The sequence below is a fragment of the Monopterus albus genome, unplaced genomic scaffold (genome assembly GCF_001952655.1).
Source record: "Monopterus albus unplaced genomic scaffold, M_albus_1.0 scaffold34.1, whole genome shotgun sequence".
NCBI lineage: Eukaryota > Metazoa > Chordata > Actinopteri > Synbranchiformes > Synbranchidae > Monopterus > Monopterus albus.
The window spans coordinates 3467847-3468641 of record NW_018127914.1 but is presented as its reverse complement, the minus strand read 5'-3'; the positions used below and the strand labels follow the sequence as shown (position 1 = coordinate 3468641).

At 32.1% G+C, this 795-nt stretch overlaps 1 protein-coding gene across 4 annotated transcripts in view; it reads left to right on the top strand.

The window, feature by feature from the left end:
- Positions 1 to 396: 396 nt before the first annotated feature.
- The window catches only part of neu1 (neuraminidase 1), a 13730-nt gene continuing 13331 nt past the window's right edge, over positions 397 to 795 (top strand). For all 4 annotated transcript variants that reach the window (XR_002274730.1, XM_020597745.1, XM_020597744.1 and 1 more), the window contains exon 1: positions 397 to 675. Coding sequence is in view for 3 of the 4 variants with exons in the window: in XM_020597745.1 (XP_020453401.1) it covers positions 589 to 675 (87 nt within the window). In the remaining variant the exon portion in view is untranslated. The remainder of the gene's footprint in view (positions 676 to 795) is intronic.

The following is a 795-nucleotide window of genomic DNA, read 5'->3' as shown; positions in this document are numbered from 1 at the left end:
ATATGTATGTATAAAGCACCACACATTCAAATATCATCCAACAGCTATATAACTAGAGGAAGGAAATCTATAAATTAAGATTTTTCAGCAGACTCACCAAACAACTCTTCATCCTTTTTTTTTGTCTAAACCTCGTCAAATTAAGCCTCTCTTTTCTATTTATCATAAGAAGCGTGCATATAGACGGTGTAAATGCAGTAAGAAACCAATTTTATAAGAGCAGTAAAGAAAAAAAAACACAAAAATATAAATAAAATAAAAATGAATACAAATGCATTAACTATTAAATAAAGGCCGATTAATACATAATGTAATTTATAGATTTTAATTGCAAATATATCTGTTCGATATGTATATCATTAATTGTTTCCTCTTTTATTTTGGAGTTGACGGAAGTCATGTGACTGCTTTGTCATATGACTTGTAGCTGTGCTGATGAGCGGTGTGGGAAAGAGCTGAGAAGACTCTTTCCATATTTATTTCTGTGCGTGGTTTTGATTGTATATATATTTTTTTCTAAACTAGAAAACACTTATATGTTCATTTTATATTTGTATAAAAGAGAAAGTGTCAGGACGTGGATGTAATATGGAAAAAGGAAGCCGGATCGCTTCATTGTCGATTCTTCTTTCAGTTGTGTTGTCTTTCCGCGTTTCTGTCAGCAGCGCTCAAGAGGTACGGTGCACTGTCATTAGCTGCAAAATTACCATTTTATAACACAATGCATAAACTTGCAGTATGTGCAAATCTGCTGAAGTTTATCATGTTTAAGTTGAAGCTTTCACAAGTGTTATT